Genomic DNA, 21063 nt, shown 5'->3' on the forward strand with positions numbered 1-21063 from the left:
AGGCTCCTTATTTGCCTCAAGAAACAAATGCATGTTTTAGTTAAATTTGCAGATATTTATTACATGGAACTGTGTCCCTGATCTGAGACTCAATATCATTTTCTGAAATAGCTGTTGTTATTGATGCTTTGCCCTTTGCCTGGGCCAAGGTAAAGGTTTTTATCTGCATTAGTTCTGCTCCGAAGGGGCTTGCTTCAATCTGTATTTATCTTCACAGGCACACTGATGAGATGACAGAGTGGGATGGTTTTCTCTAACCCTGTGTGACTGCCCTGCTGCTCTTCACCATGTGCACTCGCTTATTCCTTCCCTAGCAAGGGTCTGTTGGGTTGCAGAGGTGGCTTAGTAGTTAGAGCAGTTGCTGTTCTTCCAAGGACCTGATGCATCCCCAACACTAAACATCTTATAACCACGTTTCTCCTGCTTCGTGCGTGTGTGCACACACACACACACACACACACACACACACACACACACAAATTCAAAAACAAGCAAAACAACAGCTGCCACCCTGAGGTGTTAGTGAATTAGCTTGTTAATATGGTGCTTGCCGTGGATCTAAGATCCTCTAAGTTGCTGTGGTGCCGATAAGCAGAACTCTAGCAGAAGCTCTCGTGCTGTGCCTCTGTTTTCTGCAGTGCAAATACACTGCTGCTGTGGCTGACAAAGAAGAGAGCAAGGAGTTGATCAGGAGACAGGAAGTGGATATCCTGGAACTGAAAGAAACTCTTAGGCTGAGAATTCTCTCAGAGGACATCGAGGTAGGTATTAACATGGCACTTTCTTTTTATTTATCTATTTCTCGTTTCATTCCCCCTCCTCCCCCTTTTTCTCTTTGAGACAAGCTCTCACTTCATTACCCAGACTGGTCTTGAACTCAAAGAATTCCTCTGCCTCTGGCTTTTTTTAAAGGAATAATTGACAACAAGAGGCTGACGAGATGATGTTAAGTCCTATTCACAAAAATAAAATGTATCGGAATCTTAAGGAGAAAATTTAGCAAGTATTAGGATATCAGAGAGATTCCAAGTGATATAAAGGAAAACTTGAAAGGGAAAGTACAGAATTACTGTAGACACAAAATCATGTAATTCCTATTCAAATCCAATTCTTAAAAATTGATGAAAGCCGAGTGTGGAGGCCCCTGCCTTTAACCCACTATTTGGGAAGCCAGAGCAAGTCTACCTGGAAGTTTCCTGTCAGCCAGAGTTACCCAGTGAGAACATAGAGAGAGAGGGGCATCCAGGTATAAATAAAAAGTGCATACCTACAAAAAACAAAACAAAACAACCCTATAAGTCAGCTGGGTGTGATGGTGCATGCCTTTAATCCCAGCACTACTTAGGGGGCAGAGACAGGTGGATCTCTGTGAGTTCGAGGCAGCCTGGGAGCTCACTGATTAGGCTGACTATTCAGCTCTTGAACCCAGGCATGCTCCTGTCTCTGCCTCCCCAGTGCTGTGTTTATAGGCACACCAGTATGCCCAGCCTTCATATGAGTGTTAAGAATTGAACTCCAGTCTTCATGTTGCACGAGTTTCCTTTCTGTTGCTGTGACCAAGCACTGATTGAAAACAACTTGGAGGAAGTTTCTATTTGTCTTACACTTCCAGATCACACTCCATTGTTGAGGGAAATCAGGGCAGAATATGAAGGAAGCAGACACCATAGAGGAATACTGCGTGACCCCTCAGTCCCTGGCTAACTAATAGGCTCATGATTAACTCTGCCATGCCTAGCGATGGTGCTACCCACAAACCAATCAAATCAAATCTAGGCAGTTCTTCAATTGAGGCTTTCTTCTTAGGTGACTCTATTTTGTACCAAGTTAACAAGATAACTAGGATACATGGTGGTATTTTATTGACTGAGCTATCTTTCTGGTATCTCGGGCCCTTATGTATGTATGTATGTATGTATGTATGTATGTATGTATCTATCTATCTATCTATCTATCTATCTATCTATCTATCTATCTATGTGGGAGATATATATATACATACACACACACACATATATATATATATTTGTGTAGGGTGGTGTGTATGTAGTACTCTTAAAGACCAGAAAAAGGCTTTGGATCTTCTAGAGCTGGATTTAAGGTAGTTAGGGATGCCCAGTGTGAATGTTGGGAACCAAACTTCAGTCCCCAGCAACAGCACTCTGTCAGTAGCTGATTGTATCTCTAGCCCTTGTATCATCATCTTGAAAATGGTGTCACATGTCCATATGAGATGGGAGGATGACCAGATTCTGCTCTGGCATGGTCACCAAAGTATTCGTATGCTGTGTAAGTAGAAATTGTATGTGCAGCCATTAGGATTTCTCTGCCACTTTGCACCACCTTATTCTCTGAGGTTTTGGTAGCCAGTGTCACGGTGAGCTGCTACTGCTCTTCTCTGAGTGCTGAGGCTAGAGACATCTTTAACGGCTATTTGCCTTCTAGGATATAAAAACCAGAGACAGACTAAGGATATAGTTCTGTAGATAAAGTGCATGCCGCATTAGCATGAAAGCCCATGCTTGGATCCTCATGTAGAAGCTGGGCTCAGCAGCCGAGGTCTAAAACAATGTAGCACTAGAGGGCAGAAGCAGACAGAGCCAGGGTGCTTGCTAGCCAGCCAGTCTAGCCAAAATGGTTTACTTCAGGTTCAGTGAACGATTTTGTCTTACTAAAAATAAGGTGAATGATAATAAAGATTCCTGACGTGACCTCTGACATCTGGACATGTCACATAGGTATGCACACACATACACACATGCATGTGTGCAAAATACCATAGTCATATAAGCTCATGAAACTCAACTATTGAGACAGTAGCTAAGATCTGCTTCTTGAGTGTTCTTCATGAGAAGATCAGCTCTAAAGTCCTGACTGAGAAGAGAGCTCTGCCTAACCTCAAAAGGAAACTGAGCCTGCTGAGTCACACCTGGACCTGCTACATACAAAGGAAAACACTTTAAATATTTAAATATTTCCTTTCCTAACTTTAAAATGTTGTAGTAATGTAGTAATGATTTGTGAATTGAATGACATGGTTAAGAAATATTTCCTCTGGAACATTATTCCCTGACAGAGGGATATGCTGTGTGAAGATCTGGCCCATGCCACTGAGCAGCTGAACATGCTCACAGAGGCCTCCAAAAAGCACTCTGGACTACTGCAGTCTGCCCAGGAAGAGCTGACCAGGAAGGAGGCTCTGATCCAGGAACTTCAGCACAAGGTGAGCAGCACCAGACACTCAGCCCACTCAGTAGCCACTCAGACACCAGCAAAGAATAGCACAATACGTTTCTGCTTTGACAAAGTTCTCCATATAGAAATAGAACAAATAGATCAATTAGGAACTTTGTCCTTCAACTATGGGTTGTGAAATTGGGTTTCCACATGTGAGTTTCACTTAGCCACTTCTCTTCCTGTCCTGACATATGTGTCCCTGACACATGACAGCATTGTCTGCAGTGAGGATATGGCTGAAAACAATAAGATATTAAGATAGAACAATAGCATGCTTCAAAGTAATGAATTGTGCACACATAGATATATAACATTTCAGAAACTTTTTTTTCTGTTGTTTTAGATAGGGTCTCATCATTTATCGTAGGTCAGCTTTGAGCTCATAATTCTCTTGTTTCCACCTCCCAGAGGACTGAGAGTACAGGTACATGTCTTTATATTCAGAATAAAACAATTTTCAATTTTATGAGGTTCATATTGATAGGTTTTGCTGGAATGGGTTGAAACATTCTTGTTATGTAGCCCTTAGCCATGGCTTGCCTGGTACTCAATAGGTAGCCCAGACTAGCTTGATACTCTAGAATTCAGGCTGTCCTCAAACTCATGGTAACCCTCCTACTTCAGCCCCCTGAATTCTGGGATTACAGTCATGGGGCTCCTCATCTGCCATAGTGTGTTGCTACAATATGTGCATATCTGTGTGTGTGTGTGTGTGTGTGTGTGTGTGTGTGTGTGTTTAAAATGATTAAATTAAGTTGGTTAACATATCCATGATCTACTGTATGATTTTGTGCTACAGTTTCAAATCTATTGTCATCATTTTGAACTATACTTTATATATTATTTTTGCGTATGCTCAAAATCTATTATTGCATTAGATCTCAAAACCTTGCTTTTGTTTGAACCCCTGTTCTGTTCTGACATCTCCCATCCAGGGCTCTTCAGCTCCCTAGTGTCTGGTAACCACTATTCTACATCACAACTCTGAGCTAGGCCATTGTGGATTCCACAGAGAAGCAACATCCTTGTCTTTCTTCACTTGGGTTCTATCAACTACATGGCATCTTCTAGGCTCATTCATTTTGTTGCAGATGACAGAGTTTGCTTGTCTCTCAGGCTGGCCAGTGTTCTTTTTACCTCAGCATTCCTCTTTTTGCATTTGCTGGTAGATACTTAGAGTTACTTTGTTCTTTGGCTATTGTGAACAAAGCTGTGGTTAAAATAGCAATGTAGCCCTCTCTTCAAGTGTCCTGTCTCAAACTGGGGAGATGGTTCAGTGTATCAAGCAGTTGCCAGGCAAGTATTTCTGATTTGCAGAACTCACATAATAGCCAGGGAGACATGGTGGCCTACTTATAATCCCAGTATGCAGTAAGCAGAAACGTGACCGCCCTGAGCAAAATGCCTAGCTGGAGCAGTGAACTGAGAAACTGCCTCAGCAGCAGTTGACCTCCACAGATCATATACATACATGGACACTCAGTCTCACACATAAGTAAGCCTACACACATGTGAACACTTATATATGCGCATGCACATACACACACACACACACACACACACACACACACACACACACACACACACACACACACACACACACAAACGTAATTTCATTTCCTTCAGATATAGACCAGAGCTGAAATTGCTGGCCTTATGGGAAGTTCTAGTTTGTTTTGGGGATGACCTCCCCATTTCCCATGAGTTTGCAGTGATTGGCTTACCAGGCACCGTGTAGTCTCTGCATGTCCTGATTAGAACATCTTTTTTATCTTAACAAGGACATAGTACTGTAATTTTGATTTGCTTTTCTCTGATGGTTGGCAATGGTGAAGCTTGTCTTTTCTAATTGGACTGTGTGTTCTGGATTATTTTCTAAACTATAACCTGTTATCTGTTGAATGTGCCCAGTTAAACCAGGAGAAGGAGGAAGTGGAGCAGAAGAAGAGTGAGTACAACTTGAAGATGAAGCAGCTGGAGCACGTGATGGGCTCTGCTCCTGAGTATCCACAGGTACGTGCCCGGACACTGCATTTCAGAATAAGTAGTTTTTCTTTCTTTCTTTCTTTCTTTTTTTTAATTTTTAAAATGTTTTAATTAAAATAGAATTACGTCACTTCCCCTTCTATTTCTTGACCCCAGCTCCTCTCAGTTACCCTCCCTCATACCTCCCATATCTCCCTTTTTTTTTTTTTTTAAACAATTTTTTATTGGACTTTTTTAATTTATATTTCAGCTCTTATCCCCTTTCCCGGTTTTCCATCCACAAACCCCTATCCCACCCCTCCCAACTTCTTTTGTGAGGGTGTTCCCCCACCCATCCACCTACCCCTTCCCCCCTTCCCACCTTCCCACCTCCCCACCCGGACATTCCCCTACACTTGAGGGTCCAGCCTCAGCAAGGTCAAGGGCTTCTCCTATTGGTTCCAAACAAGGCTATCCTCTGCTACATATGCAGCTGGAGCCATGGGTCAGTCCATGTGTACTCTTTGGACAGTGTTTTAGTCTCTGGAAGCTCTGGTTGGTTGCTATTGTTGTTCTCATGGTATTGCAGATCCCTTCAGCTCCTTCAATCCTTTCTCTAACTCCTCCAGTGGGGACCCCATTCTCAGTTCAATGGTTGGCTTCAAGCATCTGCCTCTGTATTTGTAAGGCTCTGGCCAAGCCTCTCAGGAGACAGCTATATCCAGTTCCTATCAGCATGCACTTCTTGGCATCAGCAATATTGTCTGGGTTTGGTGGCTGTATGTATATGGGCTGGATCCCTAGGTAGGGCAGGCTGTGAATGGCCATTCCTTCAGTGGCCATTTGGAATAAGCAGTTTTTCAAAAGAAGAAAAAATTGTAAATAATGGGGGGGGTTGCTTTTTGTTATTTTAAAAGAAAAGCTCTTCATTAGCATGCCCCTTGTCTGCTTTCTACTTAGTAAAGTCTTGCTTTATTTGGATAAGAATTAAAATAATGAGCTAAATGACCTTTGTCAGCATGCACCATACTCAGGGGGTTTGGCATTTATGAAAATGCATATTTTATCTGCTAAGTGTAAAGACAGAAAATGAAATCTTCATAGCATCATGTAGTCAAGTATTTGGATGCCGTGTGCCTTTATTTCAGAGTCCCAAAACACCACCCCATTTTCAAACTCATTTGGCAAAACTCTTGGAAACACAAGAACAAGAGATAGAAGACGGAAGGGCATCTAAGACGTCTTTGCAACAGCTCGTCACAAAGCTAAACGAAGACAGAGAAGTCAAAAACGCTGAAATCCTCAGGATGAAGGTGCATGACTCTCTTTTTCAGCAAACTTTATTAAAAGGCAACAGCTTCTTAACTGCTGCTGATCTGAACTCAAAAGGCCAGACCGTATCATTGGTAGAGAAGTCTTCCTCCCACCCTTGACCCCTTGCAGTCTAGTTTGTTGTCCCTGGGAGCTCCCAGTTTCCTTTCCTTCCCTTTAAAAGATTTTTCAGTGTATGCTGATATACTTTACTGAAGTCTACAACCCTTTCCCTGCCTTGTGGGTGAGGTTTACACATGGTTATATAATTTCCACAAACTGCATGTCATGGGCGAGGAAGAGGAGGCCTGATTCCTTGATTTTCACCTCATAGTATGTCCAATATCTGAATCTTTGCCAGCTTAATAACTACAATTGTCTCAGCACAGGTTTAATGAATGCTTGTGTTAGGTGAATGCATGCATATGCTTGTGGAGGCCAGAGGTCAACATCACATGTATTTATCACTTTCCATCCTACTCTTTAGGGAGGGTCTCAGAGCAGGCACTATATTGACTGAGCTGTCTTCTCAGGCCTTCAGTGCGGTTTGAGATTTAACTTTTTCTTTCTTTTCTCCTCTTCTGCCCTTTCCCTTGTCTTTTGTGATGTATGAGGGTCTGTATATGATGTAGTGTGTGTGTGTGTGTGTGTGTGTGTGTGTTCGTTCATTGTATGAGTGGGGACACATGTATCATAGAATGTGTGTGGAAGTTGAAGGACAACCATAGATGTCAGCCTTCACCTTGTATTTTGTTTGCTGCTGTGTGTGTCAGAGATTGGCTGATCTAAAAACTTATGGGGATTCTATTCCCCACCACCACTATAAAGAGAATAGGAACTATCAACATGTGCCCAGGTTTACGTGGATTCAAGGGATTCAAGCTCGGGTCCTCATGCTTAGTAGGCAAGTGTTTTACCCACTGAGCATCTCCCTAGCTGCCTTTTCCCTTACTGAGACAGGGTCTCACTAGGTAGCTATGTAGACCAGATCGGCTCTGCACTCACCGTCCTCCTTTCCTCGGCCTCCTGAGTGCTGGGTTAACATGGATATGCCACCATTCCTGGCTATAAAGTGAGGATCTAATTTAAGTGCACATTTTGGCATCAGTTTTTAATATGTTTAGCTCAATTGGAATTTATTAAATAGAATCAAATAATTGAAAGCAGTTACCAGAGATTTTCTATCCATTTTTTCTTTTAGAGGAACTTGGCTGAGTTATATTACATTAATAAACTGTTTCAGACACTGAACATGTTTGTGAGTCGCAATTCTACGACTTGTTAGTGCTTGTCACAAACTGTTTGATACAATAACACCTGTCGCTTAAAGAGGGACACAGAAAGGAAGACCTGTCTTGGTCACAGTCTTTTTTGTTGAGTGGTATGGGGCGACACAGGATCTCAGTTCATAGCCCTGGCTGTCCTGGAACTCACTATGTAGTCCAGGTTAGCCTCAAACTTACAGTTTTGCTTGCCTCTGCCTCCTAAGTATGGAATCAAAGGTGTGTGCCATTACACCCAGCTTCAGTCACAACCTTGAGAGGTAAAACAACACCCAGTCTAACCTGCCTTCTTAAAACCATGGTTATTGGGGGTTGGGGATTTGGCTCAGTGGTAAAGCGCTTGCCTAGGAAGTGCAAGGTCCTGGGTTCGGTCCCCAGCCCCGAAAAAAAGAAAGAAAAAACAAAACAAAACAAAACAAACAAACAAACAGAAAAACCCGTGGTTATTTGGTTATTCTCAGGATCAGTTGTGTGAAATGGAAAATCTGCGCCTGGAGTCTCAGCAGTTGAGAGAGAGAAATTGGCTCCTGCAGACTCAGCTGGATGATATGAAGAGGCAGAGGGAGAGCAGGTGAGTAAGAGCAGGGCCTCTGCCTGGACTGCTCTGCCTGCATGGACTTCAGTGAATGTGAAGGACATCCAGACGTAGGGCATCCCCGAGACCTGAGACGTGCAGTCTCATGGGGACGTGGGCTTTTTCTAGCATTGCAAGGTAAGACATTTACCACCTATCAGCTCAGTGACCTAAGCATTTGGAATATATTCAGGTTGTGAAATATTTAAACCAAACTACTTGCATTTTAAAGTTCTTTGTTTTGTTCATTCATTTGTTTGTTTTTGAGACCTCACTAAGTAGCTCTAGTGTTCTAGAACTCACTTTGTAGACCAGGCTGGCCTTGAACTCACAGAGATCCCCTCATGCTGGGACTAAACTGACACACCCCTACACCAGGCTTTTTGTTTTTTTTGTTACAGTTTTCTTGAGACAGGGTTTATAGGTGTAGCTTTGACTGTCCTAGCACTCACTCTGTAGACCAGGCTGGCCTCTAACTCAGGGATCCACCTGCTTCTGCTTCTGCTTCTGCTTCTGCTTCTGCCTCCCAAGTGCTGGGATCAAAGGTGTGCGCCACCACTGCCCAGCTATTTTTGTTTTTTAAGTAGGTAAATAAGATTTATGAAGACCTGCAGAAAAAGGGAGAGTATCCTACCAATATGATTCAGGGAAAGCAGCCTAGGCCGGCCAAGCCATCCTCAGTAAAAGCGAAGCAGACAGTGAGAAGCCCGGGTGCTGGTGTGTGTGTGTCTTTTGTTATCTTGTTAGTGTACAGTGTAGAGTGTTGATGTTATTCACTGACTTTTACAGTAGGATTAACAACAGAAATGACCACTTATAAACTTGGCATAATGATATGTGCCTGCCTGTACCCTACTCAAGTTGTAAAGGAAGATCAGTAGTTCAAAGTCATCTTTGGCTGCGTATCAAATTGAAGCCTAGCCTAGGCTATGTAAGACTGTCTCCAGCAACAAAAAAAAGCAGGCAGATAAATTGGACCAGAAAGAATTCCCTGGGATGGAACTCTTCTTCAATTTCACCACCCCCAGATTGGGTCCATGCTTTTAAAGATAATCTTAGAAGTCTAGAAACTGTCTAGACATACTCAGAAGCTGCCCTGAGACTTAAAGATTTATCTTATTTATATGAGTACACTGTTGTACCAGGAGAGGGCATTGGATCCCATTAAGATGGTTATAAGTTACCATGTGGTTGCTGAGAATTGAACTCAGGACCTCAGGAAGAGCATTCAGTGCTCCTAACCTCACGTGGGATTGTTAAAGGCAGTTCTGCTGACAACATGTTTCTTGTCACATCTTAGTCAAGCCACAGAACTGACTTAGAGGGACTGGAGGAAGTCATTTATAAGAAGCAACTCCCTCTAGGTCAGCGGTTCTCAACCTGTGGATTGTGACCCCTTTGGGGTGGCATATCAGATATCTTGAATATCAGATATTTACATTGTGATTCATAACAGCAAAATTACAGTTATAAAGTAGCAATGAAATAATTTTATGGTTAGGAATCACCACGCAGGGAACTGTGTTAAAGGGTCATAGCATTAGGAAGGTTGAGAAGCACTGTTCTAGGTGATTCTGATATCTGCAAGTCTACTCATCTATTTCCCATGAGCTCCACACCTTGCCAGTCTTATGAAGTTATATAACTTTCCCAAGTCATTTATTAAACCACAATTTAAAGTACTTTATTTTACTTCTTTTCAGGTTTGTGCAAACTATAACTCAATCTAGTTCACAAGCTGTTTTTAAATAACATTGTGTTGGTATATAGTTATTTTTGTTTTTGTTTTGTTTTGTTGTTTGATTTTTCCTTTTGAAACCATCTTACTGTGTAGCCTTGGGTGGCCTCAAACTAGTTATGTAGACCAAGCTGGCCTCAAACTCAGAGATACACATTCCTCTCCCTGCTGAGTACTGGAATCAACACTGTGTGCTACCAAGCCTGGCTTTCAGTCACCATGCTGAATGGTTGTAATGTTATGGCTAACAAGCTCTCAAATCCTTAATGTCTGGATCTTATTTTATGTATACAGGTGCTTTGTCCATATGTATATCCGTAACAGTTTGTGCCTGGTGCCAGTGTGCTGCTGGGGCAGTCATCAGACAGTGTCACATGGTTGTCTGCCACCGTGTAGATGTTGGTGATCAAACTCTTCCGGAGGAGTGGCAGATACTTTGGACTGCTGAGCCATCTTTCCAGCCCTACCGTCTGCATCTTGACGATTTTTTTTTTCCTTTCCCCTAAATGTGGCTCATTGCACACACTGTACTCCTTTTTTGACCCCGGGTGACTTTGACATTGTCAGTTGACCAGGCTACAGTTGTGAAAGAAGAGAGAAGCCCTGCTGTACTGTGCTAATTAAGCCTTATTTAATTGTCTACTGCTCATAGAAGAGATTCCTAGCAAAGCCCACATCACGCAGGCAGGTTCTCCTGTGAAGTCTTGCTGGCCACTGAGCTACATTTACTTTCTCAACCCAGGCAGCCTTGCAGAGATGCAGTGCAGTCCAGACTGTAGTCTCTTAATTTGTTGATAGAGCATTTATTTTCTGTGAAGGGATTTATATTTTCTGTGAAAGGAGTTCATGATGTTTATATACATGTGAAGCCAGAGTAGTCATCAGAAACTCCAAGCTAACAGTCTGGGAAACCCAATATAGGAGGAATCAGGTCCCAGAGAGCAGACTACCAGACTACCCTCTTGTAGCAGCTGACAGTCTGCTCTCCTTTGTTCACTGCTGAACTGCAAGTTGCCACTCTTAGCTAAGTTTCTCCACTAACTTTTCCACCAAGCTTTGGCTAGATTTCTGCACTGTGTTCTTTTTGCTTTTATAATGGTGTAAGTAAGAATCAGTCTGAGTTCTGGGTGGACCCTATTTATTCCATGTGTGGCCACACTGATCATGCACTAATCACCAGTGTTAGCTGCGCTGTAGCTACATATGATAAATGTTAAATTAATTCTTGAATATACTTGACGATGTTTCCCTGTCTACTTACTAATCCATGCAGCAATCAGAGTCATCCAGACAGCCAACAGCTGAAGAATGAATATGAAGAGGAGATTATCAGAGAGAGACTTGCTAAAGTATGGCTTTTTTTTTTTAACACAAATTTCTTCTGTGAGAATTGCTTTTATAAATAACATTCATGGCTGTTTATTATAGAAACTATATATTAACGTGTAATTGAGAAGTAAAAGTGTATCTGTCTGTAATTCCAGTACTTGGAAGACTAGCACAGAACAGTTGCCATGGTCTGTGGCTCTAACCATGGACAGAAGGGAGGATGTGTTTGTGTCTGTGCTGCCATTTCCCACATAAGTTGTCCACTTAGGACTTAGAAGTGGAGTGTCTTCTGTGCACCGTGCTGGAAACTTGTGAACCAGTAGCCTTTTGAATATACATATGGGACTCTGGAAATGGACATTGATTTGGTTTCATTAGCACAAAGGAAAACGGACTTGTTACTGTCATCTTTTTTAAAGTAAAAGTATTAAAGAATCTAACCATCCTTTTTTTTCTTTTTTATTATAGAATAAACTTATTGAAGAAATGCTAAAAATGAAAACAGAGTAAGTGTGCTATTTTATAGTTCAAATCCTTTTAAAAATATTTCCGACTTTACTATGGGGGAGCATATGCATGCCATGCCTAGGGTGTGGAGGTCTGAGGACAGATGTGAGGGCTGGTTCTCTTCCCCACCATGGGTTGCAGGGACCAGGCTCGTACAGCAAGTGCTGTACCCACAGAGCTATCTTGCCTGACCGTTTTTTTTTTTTTTTTAATATTATGTGTATTGGTGTTTTGCTTTGCTTATTTGTACACCATATATGTGCATGGTACCTACAGAGGCCAGAGGAAGTCATCAGATTCCCCTGGAACTGGCGTTACAGAGTTATGAACTCAGTGAAGGTGTAATTCTCCTCTAAAGGGAAAATACATCCATCCATCAGACAACTTTTTTCCTTCTGAGGTATATGGGAGTATAACTGATGTTTATCAAAGTATTTAAGATTTTAAAAGTTTTATTTGTGTGCATGTGTCTATGTATGGGTATGCAGGTATCTGCAGAGGCCAAAAACAGGACATCGGAGCCCTTCTAGCTACTCAGGCAGTTGTCACCTGCCTGCCCTTTATGGACTACTCAGCCATTTCTCTAGCACCAAAATTATTTTTCTTGATGCCACTTTCTCAACAGGGGTTTCCAGTAAAGTCACTCCAACAAACAAACAAAGCACACACACAACCTTCCGTTTATTGAGTTGCTGTGAGGACTTCTCCTCGTGACAATAAGAGCAGTTTAACGCTTCCAGCTAGTAGTGGTTAATCTGACATATAGGTGGCGAACTATCCAGCTAGTTTGTAGAACTATAGCACATTTAGATACATCCTTTGAGACCTGGTAGCTTTCTGTGTGGACGGTGTGTGGTGGCAGAAGTCCTTGGTGATGTGTGGTCCTTGAAGCATGAAGAGCTCACGTTGCACTGTGGGCACAAATACACACATTTTCTTAAATGCTGGGGACTGGATATCAAACTGCAGTAGTATAGGCAGAGAATACTTAACTTTATACGATAGGGGACTTGGTGATACCATCAGGAACTGAGGTGTTCCCCAGTATCTGATTTTTGGCTACATTATGCCCACTACAGTCCAACATCAAGTCTCCATAGGATGAGGGCAGCAGTAGCCAGTGGTGGATGAGGGCAGCTTTACCCCATGCTGCTTTTTTCCTCTTTTCTTTTCAAGGTCTCATTTTGTAGCCTTGGAATCCTGGGTGGCCTAAAGTTATTATGTAGACCAGACATCCTCAGGGCTTAGAAAACCAGTATCTGGGGGTTAGGGATTTAGCTCAGTGGTAGAGCGCTAAATCGACTGAGTTTCATAAACAAGAAGCCAAGTTGCCTTCATTTCTTTCTCTCTGCTTCAATACAGTACTGACAAAAAAAGAAGAAGAAGAAAGGTTTTATGTGGATTTATAGTTCCAGTTGATATATAGCCAATCTTGGTGGGGAAAGGCATGGTTCAAGAGTAGGAAGCTAAGTCTGCTATTGCATTTGTAGTCAGGGATCAGGAAGAAAACGGAAATGTGGCTGGGCAATAAAAATGGGTGGTGCACACCTTCGATCCCAGAGCTCAGGAGGCTGGTCTAAGACAGCGAGGGCTACACAGAGGAAGCCCTGCCTCAGACAGATCATGTGACCTCTGGGCGTGGGCCCAGAGTTATGACTTCCTCCAGGACGCTTCTGCTTCCTAAAGGCTCCACAGCCTCCAAAATGGTGCTAGTTAGCTAGGAGCCAAGTGAAAACACCTGAGCCCGAGGGAACTTTTCATATTCAAGCCACAGCACCTAACCCACAGCAAGGTAGGCAGAGGCGGCACATGAACTTTTTATCTCACCAAAGCAGACGTAGAACACTTGCCTGCATTATCTCCTTGGGTCCTCTGAGCATGCGCTGGAAACACATCCTAGACAGAGTTGGCCTGGGGGCAGGTTTAGATCTGAGCACCACCTCATTTCAGCAGTCGGTATTGCACTCTGTATACATTGTACCAGTGTTTCCAAATGGAAATCTTATAAAACTGAAACAGTTCCAAAACGTGGGTGAGATCCCACATTTTCTCATTGAGTTACATAAAATGGGTAAAGTGCACACCCGAGGAAAGGACTAATGTTCCATTGTTTGAGGACTAGGTTGTTTTTTTATTTTATTTTTTTATTTTTTTTCGGAGAGGACTAGGTTTTTAAAGCAGAAATGATTATTCTGAGGTCAGACACAATAAAGCCTACAGACTCTAATGATACCTTACTTCTATCTCCTCTTGGACAAACTAAGTTTTATACTAAAATTTTATGATGTTAGCCTGGGCTACAGAAGAGTCTGGCTCCAAATAAATAAAATGGTTTGATGAGTTTTTCTCAGGATGAAAGTTTTGACCTAACAAAGCAGTTATGTCTGATAGGCAGCACACTGTCCTCCATGCTGAGTGTGGAGCTCAGGGCCTGGGCCATGTCAGGAAAGCGTTCTGCCACTTCGGTCCACCCAGTTCCAGCCTGTGTTCTTTTGCCAACTATACAGGAGACCTGAAGATCAGTGATACTTTCAGATCAAAATTCTGTACTTAGAAGAAAAAAACCTAGTTAAGTTCTGTTTTATAATTCTATGTCCTTGAAATTCCATAAACTGATGCTTCTTCCAGTCTAGAGGAAGTCCAGAGTGCACTTGACAGCAAGGAGAAGTTCTGCCACAGAATGAGCGAGGAAGTTGAGCGAACCAGAACTTTGGAGTCCAGAGCATTTCAGGAAAAGGAGCAATTGCGGTCAAAGTTGGAAGAAATGTATGAAGAGAGAGAGAGAACTTGCCAGGTGTGTTAGGTTTTCCTTGTTATGTCGAAATCCTTAAGTAGAATAAGCACAAACCAGATCTCTGGTCTGGTGTGCAGACATGCACAGTGTGCAGAGACGCATGGTGCAGACATACATGTGTGGGGATGCATGGTGCAGACATACATGTGTGGAGATGCATGCCCACAGAAGCTTGACCACCACTTGATTGGTGCTTTTGAAAAGACATACATAATGTGGCCTTCCCATCCTTGGATTGACAGGAAATGGAAATGCTGAGAAAACAACTAGAGTTTCTTGCTGAGGAAAATGGGAAATTGATAGGTCATCAAAACCTACATCAGAAGATTCAATATGTAGTGCGACTGAAGAAGGAAAATATCAGGCTTGCTGAGGTAAAACTGAAACTGTTTAAATAGATGGTGGTTTTAAAGAGTTATTTTAGTAAACTGGTCACTGCTATTTCACTTTGGGTTTTATGAGACAGGGTTACACTCTGAAATCCAGTCTGAAACAGAACTCTCACAGCTGTCCTCTTGTCTCAGCCTTCCCAGTGGGTAGGATTCTAAGTGTGTGTGAGCTACCCAGTAATACTGTTAAAACGGGTTAAGTTCTCATAGACGCCAGATGTTTATTTAATATCAACCTATAAATAGAACATGTAGCTTTAATTTGAATACTTAATGAATTTAGTCAAGAAAATAACTATAACAATTAGATACTTAATTTCCTGTTGTTTTGTTGTTTTTTTTTTAATTACAGGAGACAGAAAAGTTGCGTGCTGAAAATGTATTTTTGAAAGAAAGGAAAAAAGAATGAATCCTAAGGATGCCCGCTGTCTTCCTACACATCACTTTGTTTAGATTGATTCTTTAAAGTGATACTGTGTTTGCTCACATGGTAGAACTGAACTAAGACCTCCATGATGAGTCATGGTGGGCAATGCTGAGCATTCCGATGGGCATTCTGCATGCAGACTCAGCAGGCTGTTACGTGGGCTAACAGTGCATTTCAGGTCATGTGTAAGTTCTGGAAGACCCTTAAAAGCCTATAGCTGAGGTCTCTCTGGTGAATTCTGGTCAGATCGTTTTCTCCTTAGATTCACCTTAGATAAAATCACTGTGAACCCAATGGCTCTTTCGTATTGAACTTGTTCATATGCGTTTGTTTGTTTGTTTGTTTGTTTGTTCTGTAACATGTTATCATGGCCATTTTCTACATGTCCAGTTTTTCCAATAAAATATTTTTTAAAGAAAGCGTGTATAAATATTTTGCCTTTGTGTGTGTACATGTAACACATGTGTGCCTAGTATTCTTTTGTCAGAAGAGGGTGTCAGATCTCCTAGAATTAGTTACTGATGGTTGTGATTCGCTATGCAGGTACTGAGAACCAAACCCAGGCCCTCTGCAAGAACAAGGGCTCTTAATCTCTTAGCTAACTCTCCAGCCCTAGTTTTGAGGTTTTTGAGCAGGAGCATAATAATCAAAGCCAAAGGAGAAGCGGGGTCTCATGTAATCCAGGTGTGCTTTTAAACAGACTGGGAAGGCAAAAATGCCCTTTAATATCTGATTCTCCTGCCTCTACCTCCACATCCTAGGATTTTATCTGTACACCATCACACCCAGGTTAGTCAGGTTTTGACATGGATACACAAATAATAACCTAGGTCAACCCCTAGCTTTCCTTGGTCTTAGTTTAGTTTAGAATCCCTAATTTTGGAAGTCACATAGCTAGACAATACACTGTTTCCCACTATTTCTCTACAGAGCATGCGTAAGATGTGTGAATAGTTGTCTACCTTACTCTGCCAGAACATAATTAAGGCCACTTCTGCTACTAGCACTGTATTACCTTTCTAGTCCCTGGAATGAAGTCTCTGACAGATGCAGCTTAGATTTGTCTTGGCTTCTCCCATCTGTTGTTGCCACACTCCATTATTAAGTGGAACAGCACAATGAATCCCCTTGAGTGTCAGTTTCCTTGTCTGGAAAGTGGGGTGGTTTATACCATATAGGACTAATTGGGATAATGTGTGCTTTCTATGTAAAATTTAATTTCGTGTATTATGTGCATCTGATAATGTGCAACATGATGTACATGTTATATGTGTGTAACATGTTTATGCATATATACATACGAGGGCAGGTCCTGTGAAGGCCAGAAAAGAATATCGGCTCCCCTGGAAGTATAAGGTTGGGAGGAGCTGTGGGAAGGTTGTGAGCTGCCTAACCATTAAGCAGTCTCTCTAGCCCCTGTAATCCATCCCTTTATTTCAGCCACAAAACCACCTGCATGTCAAGCAAGGTGGCATGTAAGAATGTCCATGAAAAAGTTCTCTAACGGAATAAAATGTTTCATCCAAGTCCCAAACATATCAATATAATTTGTATTTTATATATCTACAGAACAAGTTTTGCTTTGTAGCCCTGGCTATGTAGAGCTATGCAGATCAGGCTGTTTTCGAACTCGCAGAGATCCACTTGCCTCTGCTTTCCGAGGTGCCCTAACCAACACACCTGGCCCACTTTATACAGCACTGCTCTTCCCCCACCACAGCCCCCCCACCCCCAGCTGAGGACCGAACCCAGGGCCTTGCGTTTGCTAGGCAAGTGCTCTACCACTGAGCTAAATCCCCAACCCTACAGCACTGCTCTTTAAGGAAAAATTTTCCCCAACACATATCTATACACACTACTATTGACTGAATTCAGGATTTTTTTTTTTTTTTTTTTTTTAATGTATTGCGGAAGCACTGAGCTATATCCCCAACCCACATCTTTTTGAGATAGTCTCAAAAAGTCTGGCAGCTGGCCTCAAACTCAGTAATTCTGCCTCGGCCTCAGAAGTACTAACATTACAGGCGTGTGCCACCATGCCTGGCTGCTCAGCCCTCTTAAGTGAGTATCTCCCTAAGTTGCTGAGGATGACCATTAACTTGCAATCTTACTGCCTCAGCATCCTGAGTATCTGGAAAGACCGACAGTAGATGACACTTTATGGGTTGTTTGTTTGTTTTAGGGGTTTATTTGGGTTTTGTTGTTGTTGTTGTTGATTACTTTACATGAACTTAGAAGTGGTTCTGATGGTCCAGGCAGAATGAGTAATAAGCGTTATTCTCTTAGCAGTTTTCCCAAGCTATGTCCTGTCTAAGCGGCCGGTCTCCAGACCCATCCTCCTCCGTCCGCATCCACGAGGGAGCAGAGGTGCCTTGAACGTGCAGATTGGCTTCAGGATCAGCATTTTAGGTGCGCATCCATGTAAAGTGGCAGATATGGAGCTACAGACTGCCCCGCCTTCTCAGTCGCAGGTTTCCCCTGAATGCAGGGTTCTTCCTGGCAGGTTCGCCTCAGAGAAAATTCCCCTCCTCCCCAAGTTCACGTCACCAGCAGATTCCTCTCTTGGAGTAGGTGCCTCTCGGTTGCACGTCCCTTCAGTGGCGCAAGGTCCTCGCTAACAGATTCCCATCCCCCAAGGTTCGCCTGAGCCGCAGGCTCTCCTTAGTCTCCGGTTTGCATCAGCTGCAGGGTCTCGGCTCCAGATTCCCTTTATTCGTAGGCTCGCTTCGGTTCCGGATTCCCTGCTACGGCAGATTCGCCTCACCCGCCAGGCTCCGCCCTCGCCGGGCTCACGTCGGGTGGCGGTGTGCGTAGCAGTCGGCTGTGGCGGGCGCAGAGGACCTCATGGCGGCCCGGCCTCAGTCCTCGGGGGCCGCAGTGTCTGCGGCCGCTTACCCTGACTCACCCGTGGAGTTACCCGCCCGCCTACAGAAGGGCGCGATGCGGCGCCGCTTCTGGGGCGTGTTCAACTGTATGTGCGCCGGTGCGTTCGGGGCCCTGGCCGCCGCCGCCGCCAAGCTGGCCTTCGGGAGCCAGGTGCGGCCTGGGGCGCCACAAGGGGGCGGGGCCGGGAGGAGGGCGGGGCCGGGAGGAGGCCGCTCAACCTCGGTTTCCGCCTGCGCCCTTGCGGGACCACCTGGTTCTAGGTCCTGCCTACCCGGGGAAGGACCTCCAAGCCCACCTCTCAGTTTAAGCCCCCATGCCCTAGCCTTTTCCAGCATGTAACACCTAAGGTGAGATAACCGGTTGCCATCTCTTCCTGACCTTGGCAAGAGTTCTGACTGAGCGCCTGCTGGGGTGGGCCGGTGGTCGAGCCAGCTTCTGCAACGGAGAATTCGATCCTGACCTGGACAGGGTACTGCTTGATTAATAGATTTCTGGCGGGTTGGGGATTTAGCTCAGTGGTAGAGCGCTTGCCAAGCAAACGCAAGGCCCTGGGTTCGGTCCCCAGCTCCAAAAAAAAAAAAAAAAAAAAAAAGAAAACAGAAAAAAAATAGATTTCTGGCGACTTGCAGTCCTTTTGTGAAGTCATCCCTTCCCAGATGACTACTCAGCTACAAGACATTTGAGGACTTCGTAGAAGATAACCCTCTCCCCTGTCTGCAGGCAAATTCCACATTCTGTCAATCGGGGTCTGCATATGCTTTGTAGGAGACTTCTAAAGATCCCCCGGTCTTTCAAGGGTATGCCCATGGTGGTTGTAGCTGCAGCGACATTCTCTCCTGCAGGTGAATATTGGCTTATGTGTCTTAGGCATTATTGCCATGGCCAGCACCAATTCCCTGATGTGGACCTTCTTTAGCCGCGGGCTCAGTTTCTCTATGTCTTCGGCCATTGCGTCTGTCACAGTGACTTTTTCGAACATACTTTGCTCGGTGAGTAGCCTGGTAGGTGGGCTTGTTCTCAGGGTCCTGGGTGAGTTGTCCTTGGGAAACCCCTGCTTTTCCAGGCACTAGAAAGGACAGGAAGTAAAACAGGTTGGACTGGCTCCAGGCAAGAGACAGTTAAACATGGACAACTTAGGAATGAGACTTGTGTCACTCTGGGATAGCATCAGCTATCTGAAGTTCCTTGGCAAGAACTGGAACATTAGCTGTGGGGTTTAAGGGTCTGGTCTAGGGGTTGGGGATTTAGCTCAGTGGTAGAGCGCTTGCCTAGCAAGTGAAAGGCCCTGGGTTCGGTCCTCAGCTCCGGAAAAAAAAAAAAAAAAAAAAAGTCTGGTCAAGGGAACCCAGTTTTGAACTGGAAGACAGCCTAGCTTGGGTTTATGATAACTGGGGACTATGTCCTGGCCATAGCTGCTGGCCTCTTGAGCCTCAGTGCTCAATTGGAGTAACCTCTGACTTCCACAGAGGAGACAGAAATACATGGATTGATCATGGAGGTGGTTGCTGGATGTGAAGCACCAGACTGTTTTCTACTCCCCCTCAGGAAGAAGTCAGCCAAGGAATGGTGGACCCTACCAGGGTAGGCCAGGCCCCTTACAGCTGTCTCTCCCACAGGCCATCTTAGGCTACGTGCTGTATGGAGAGTGCCAGGAGATCTTGTGGTGGGGAGGGGTGTTCCTCATCCTCTGTGGGCTCACCCTGATCCACAGGAAGTTCCCACCGGACTGGAAGGAGAGCAAGCAGCAGTGATGACAGTAAATCCACTGTAAAGATAACCATGATACCCAGCCATGGGTCCGCAAGTAGGACTGCTTCCAGGGCAGCCTGGGAGTGCAGCCCTGTCAGCCACAGGGAGGTGCCAGACCAGACCCTGGCCTCTGACCACCTCACAGCTTGAAGGCTAAAGCATTAGCTCCTGTAAGGGGAAGATGACTACCACAGCATGAGGCCCAAGTCCTTCAGTATTGGTATAGGGCCTTGATTCTTATGCACCGGGGAGTCCTGGAAGACTTTGTGATCTTGGGTTGCACAGCAACTTGGCAGGTACCTGAAAAAAAAAAAAAAAAACAAACAAAACACGTGGTTAGAATCCTGCCACCTGACCAGGGTCCTTCATGTAGCCCAGCACTGACAGCTGGCAGGGCCTCCTGACAAAACAACAAACATGTATTGTGTCATGCCTTAGGTCATCTGTGATGCCTATGAATCCAAAGCAAAAGAAGGCAACTCGGGCTAATAAACACTTCCTTGTAAGTTAAAGCTGCTGGGTATGGAATTTGAATTCTTTCCCACTTGGAGGTAAGGGCCTGCAGCCAGGTAGCAGTGGAGTAATGCACACATATGGAGACTGTGTGCCCCCTGCTGATACCACCACCTTTGCTCTGATCCCCCCTGAGCCAGGACCTGCAAATGGAGATTTTCTCCATTCTCATGCTGAGGAAGCAGGATGCAGGTCTGCTGCTTCTGCTAACTGCCACCTAACCTCTCACACTCCCACCGTAGTTTCCCTCTTCACCTTGCCTCTGTTCCTACATACTGCAGTCACCACCAGACAGATGGTATGAGGAGGTTTGCAGCTCCGCAAGGTCTGGTTCCTCTGTGTGCTTTTGTGTTTGTTTTCT

At 44.0% G+C, this 21063-nt stretch overlaps 2 protein-coding genes across 2 annotated transcripts in view; both read left to right on the forward strand.

Moving 5' to 3' along the window:
- The window catches only part of Kif15 (kinesin family member 15), a 71971-nt gene extending 55998 nt beyond the window's left edge, over positions 1 to 15973 (forward strand). The window contains exons 26-35 of the mRNA XM_032911271.1: positions 639 to 761; positions 3077 to 3223; positions 5149 to 5250; positions 6351 to 6515; positions 8258 to 8367; positions 11382 to 11457; positions 11906 to 11943; positions 14573 to 14738; positions 14981 to 15112; positions 15480 to 15973. Of these exons, the coding sequence (XP_032767162.1) occupies positions 639 to 761; positions 3077 to 3223; positions 5149 to 5250; positions 6351 to 6515; positions 8258 to 8367; positions 11382 to 11457; positions 11906 to 11943; positions 14573 to 14738; positions 14981 to 15112; positions 15480 to 15536 (1116 nt within the window). The 3' untranslated portion in view covers positions 15537 to 15973. The remainder of the gene's footprint in view (positions 1 to 638; positions 762 to 3076; positions 3224 to 5148; positions 5251 to 6350; positions 6516 to 8257; positions 8368 to 11381; positions 11458 to 11905; positions 11944 to 14572; positions 14739 to 14980; positions 15113 to 15479) is intronic.
- Positions 15974 to 17732: 1759 nt separating this feature from the next.
- Positions 17733 to 20701, forward strand: Tmem42 (transmembrane protein 42). The gene is made up of 3 exons (XM_032911273.1): positions 17733 to 18590; positions 19283 to 19429; positions 20057 to 20701. The coding sequence occupies exons 1-3, from the start codon at positions 18399 to 18401 to the stop codon at positions 20189 to 20191; spliced, it is 474 nt and encodes a 157-aa protein (XP_032767164.1). The 5' UTR covers positions 17733 to 18398; the 3' UTR covers positions 20192 to 20701.
- Positions 20702 to 21063: the final 362 nt, after the last annotated feature.

Source organism: Rattus rattus, chromosome 8, assembly GCF_011064425.1.
Source record: "Rattus rattus isolate New Zealand chromosome 8, Rrattus_CSIRO_v1, whole genome shotgun sequence".
Classification (NCBI taxonomy): Eukaryota; Metazoa; Chordata; class Mammalia; order Rodentia; family Muridae; genus Rattus; species Rattus rattus.